This window comes from Dipodomys ordii, unplaced genomic scaffold (genome assembly GCF_000151885.1).
Source record: "Dipodomys ordii isolate 6190 unplaced genomic scaffold, Dord_2.0 Scaffold3, whole genome shotgun sequence".
NCBI lineage: Eukaryota > Metazoa > Chordata > Mammalia > Rodentia > Heteromyidae > Dipodomys > Dipodomys ordii.
Genome location: NW_012267219.1, coordinates 33,612,316 through 33,616,528, shown reverse-complemented (window position 1 = coordinate 33,616,528; position 4,213 = coordinate 33,612,316). Strand labels below are relative to the sequence as shown.

General features: G+C 42.0%; 1 protein-coding gene across 1 annotated transcript in view; it reads right to left on the bottom strand.

The window, feature by feature from the left end:
* Positions 1-2,415, bottom strand: part of Mybpc1 (myosin binding protein C, slow type) — a 72,784-nt gene extending 70,369 nt beyond the window's left edge. Inside the window, exon 1 of the mRNA XM_013019039.1 lies at positions 2,346-2,415. Within this exon, the coding sequence (XP_012874493.1) occupies positions 2,346-2,415 (70 nt within the window). The remainder of the gene's footprint in view (positions 1-2,345) is intronic.
* Positions 2,416-4,213: the final 1,798 nt, after the last annotated feature.

Below are 4,213 nucleotides of genomic sequence, written 5' to 3'. Positions count from 1 at the left end.
CTCAGATCTCAGCCTCCTGAGTAGCTAGGATTACAGGCGTGAGCCACCAGCGCCCGGCTGGCTTAAACTTTAAAAAAAAATTTTATTGTTATTATTAAGGTGTTGTAAAGAGGGGTTACCATTTCACAATTCAGATAGTGCATATATTTCTCTTTTGGACAATGTCACCCCTTCCTTTGCTTTCCCTTCAGTTTTTCCGTCCCTGCCCACAAGTTGCATAGTACATCTTCCACGTAGTATATACTGAACAGCATGATTGCACTTGTTCCTCCTCCCTCCCTCCCTTTCTGCATCCTCCCAAAGAACAGGAAGAGAAACAAGCACACACATGGATACATATATACATACACACACAATACACATGAATAATCTGTTTCCATTTTCTGGAATTCGTTTTGATAAATAGTATTCTACGTGTTCAGGACAGTTATGCCTTTGGGTTCCTCCTCTGCTGGCATCCTCTTTTAGTCTGATTGTGTGTGAATGTCTGGAATCCTGAATAGTTGTCGTGTTCAGTTCTATTTCAGATCTAGCTTCCACATATGAGAGTGCCCATTCTTTTTTCTAAACAAGTCACTCTGCACAGGCAGATCAATGCCTCACAATGAGCAGCCATCACTATACACAGAGTCTCCTAGTAGCCTAGTCAGACTGGCATGGGGGCAGAAAATTGAATACATGGAAAGGAAAAGATCAATTCAGGACTGGCAGATGGCAACCAGCACATTTTTTTCATCACTATTATTTTTTGTGTGTGTGCGTGGGGAGAAAGGAAAAAATAAAACCACACTACTGGTATATTTATCTAATGAGAGAGAAAAATATATAACCAAGGAGAAAACAAAACAAAACATATCATCTCACAGGCTGTCTAGAAAACCTGGCAGGATGTGATGTAATTCACAGGTATAGGGAAAACACAAGTGTCCTTTAAATGGCCTTGCCATCTTTCATAGCTGAGCCACGTGATGGAAAAGATCATTTATGCATCGTCAAACGAAGAAGAAAGCTTTGGTAAAGACATTCCATTTTCATAGATCAGAAGGCAGAAATGGAAATCTAATATTGTCCGCTTGGCTCAAGGCAAGATGTTGCAACATACAAATGGATATCAGAATACCTCCAGCAAGAAGCCAGTTTCTTTCACACATTGTCTCTTGGGTTGAGTTGTGATCCAGCAAGGTTTTAGGACCTCTGTCTGGCTCTTCCAACAGGTAACTGTCTCCTCTCTGGTCTTTTTCCCCCCATAGATGCAGAATCTACCCCTCTGATTCTCCCCAAGCGGTTCTGCTCGCTCTAGTGACCACATCAGTTCCTTGCTTTTCATCCTCTTCCCAAGACCCAGAGGCTTTTCTATTTTAGAATTGCATTCTCTGTTCACCTTTGACCTTTCTGCCCCTGAAATAAACCAAGTGTGGTGGTCTCTATTTTTCTATCAGACCTCTGCTTTTTCTTGTGATTAAATTTGAAAAAAACTAGAGTTGGAGTCCCAACTTGAATTCAGGATCATCCTGACTCTAACCTTCTTGAGTGTGGGAAATTTAGGCATAGTTCACTGCATCTGTGTAAATTCATAGTAAACTAAAATTTTTTTAAGAATTAAAAGCAGGGTCTGGGACTGTGGCTTAGTGGTAGAGTATTTGCCTAGTATGCATGAAGCTCTGGGTTCAATTCCTCAATACCACATAAATAGAAAAAGCCAGAAGGGGCGCTGTGGCCCACGTGGTAGAGTGTTCAGAGAGGCTCAGAGACAGAGCCCAGGCCTTGAGTTTAAGCCCCAAGACTGGCAAAACAAACAACAACAACAACAAACAAACAAGGATTTAAACAGGGGTTGTATTTAAATGATCAAATGGACTATTTTCTTGGCTTCTATGTAATAAAGATTTATTTTAAAAGGGCATCTATGGTGGCTTAAAATCCAAATAAATGCAAGGGTGAAAAAATCATGAACACAGGAAATTATCTTTTTCCATGATGTCTGTAAGACCCATGGTCTATAACAGGCCAAAAATCAAGCCAAAATGAGAATTTAAAGAGTTCAATTCAACTTCTTCCAAATCCATGCAACATACTACTCATTTACATCCAACAGGAGGAGACAGTCCAAAGGGGGAAACCTTTGAGAATAGTAATGCTCAGACATTCATAGGATGGTGGCAGAAAATGGACACTGAAAAAGTAGAGTCAGAACTTTTCCTTCTTAAAAAAAAAAAATCACAAAACCTCATTATTTTTAGCCAGTCAAGGAATAAATAAAGTAACCATGTATTGACCCCTACTGAATGCAGGGCCTATTTTTACCTTAATTTTTATAACTGGGAAGTTTACACTGCAATGATCACCATGTTGCAGATGGGAACTGAGGCCCTGAGGGGTGAACCGCAGCCCATGGTGGGTGAAGATGGACTCCATCGGGTCGTGTCAGCCTGGGCTCTGTCACACAGCCCTGCACGTCGTTTTTTAACTCCCTCCCCAGGAGGCAGAAGAACTGATGGGGTTTGGGGAACTATTATGTCATTTAACCCACTCAGCTGATCGGTATGTATGGCCACTTCGCCTTGAATGAATGCTGGCATAGTTGTAGGAGAATGCTTCCTTGTCCTCATCTTGAGAATGGAAATAACACCAGAACCTCCCTTGAGGTGTTTGCAGACTAAAGTAAATACCATATCTACTCTTTCTCTTCGGAGTTATCCTCAGAACCACTGTTTTTTACTTGCACATACCTGAAAAAGGGCATCAGGCATTTCTACCCCTGCCACCTACTAAAGCTTTGTCTAATTTCAAGGTCTATGGACTGTCCTGTGTTTAAAAAATATATATATATATATATTCAGAATTAGCCAGGTGCTAGTAGCTCATGCGTGGAATCCTAGCTACTTAGGAGGCTGAGATCTGAGGATTGTGGTTCAAAGCCAGCCCAGGCAGGAAACTCCATGAGACTCTTATCTCCAATAAACTACTTCAAAACGCCTGAAGTGGCCTTTTAAAAACGCAGCTCAAGGACAGCACCCAGGCCCTGAGTTCAAACCCCAGGACCAGAAAAATAATTCAGAATGAAAGTGGAGGCAGCGGAAGTAACCAGGCACTGGGCAGAGATGCTAGCGAGGTCCTTCCGTTCACCCTGAAAAAAGGAAATAGCCATTGGATTCCATGACATGTCTATGCACTTAGAGCTTATAACATCAATCCATCAAAAAAAGGTAAGACAAAATAAATTCTCTATGTTTTTTTTCTTTTTCAGGACATTTTAAATTCTCCACTTCACCTGGAGATAGAGAATGTGAGTGGTGAAGGCCAAGGACTTGATTTAGAAAATTAACTAGTTGTGCGCTGGTGTCTCATGCCTGTAATCCTAGTTACTAAGGAGGCTGAGATCTGAGGATCACGATTCAGAACTAGCCTGGGCAGAAGGTCCCTGAGACTCTTATCTCCAAATAACTACCAAAAACCCAAATGTGGAGCCATGGATCAAGAGACAGAGCACTAGCCTTGATGAAAAATGCTCAGGATCCAGGCACCAGTGGCTCACGCCTGTAATCTTAGCTACTCAGGAGGCTGAGATCTGATGATTGAGGTTCAAAGCCAGCCCAGGAAGGAAAGTCCATGAGACTCTTATCTCCAATAAACCACCAGAAAAAAAAAGTGATGCTGTGGTTCAAGTGGTAGAGCACTTGCCTTGAGCTGAAGAATTGAGGGACAGTGCCCAGGCCCAGAGTTCAAGCCCAACAACTGACAAAAACAAAGACCTGTCTTCTTCAACCTTGAAGTAGCAGCACCATGTATCTCTCTCACTCAAACTCAATCCTTTGTCTCAGACAGGTGGTCATGTCCAGCTTTGCCACTAAACATCATTTGCATCTTCCTACATTCATTGGCTGCTCCATGACAATCATTCATTAAAAGTGATGTGTTTGGGGTAAAGTGAAGGAAGGGGTGACATTGTCCAAAAAATGAAATGTACTCCTTACCTGACTTATGCAATGGTAATCTCTCTGAACAACCCTGAAGAATAACTTAAAGAAAACTGCTAGGGGCTGGGAATGTAGCTTAGTGGTAGGTGTTTGCCTAGCATTCATGAAGCCCTGGGTTTGATTCCTCAGTACCACATGCACAGAAAAAGCCAGAAGTGGTGCTGTTGAGCAAAATAAGCTCAGGGACAGTGCCCAGGCCTTGAGTTCAAGCCCCAGGACTGTCTAATATATATATA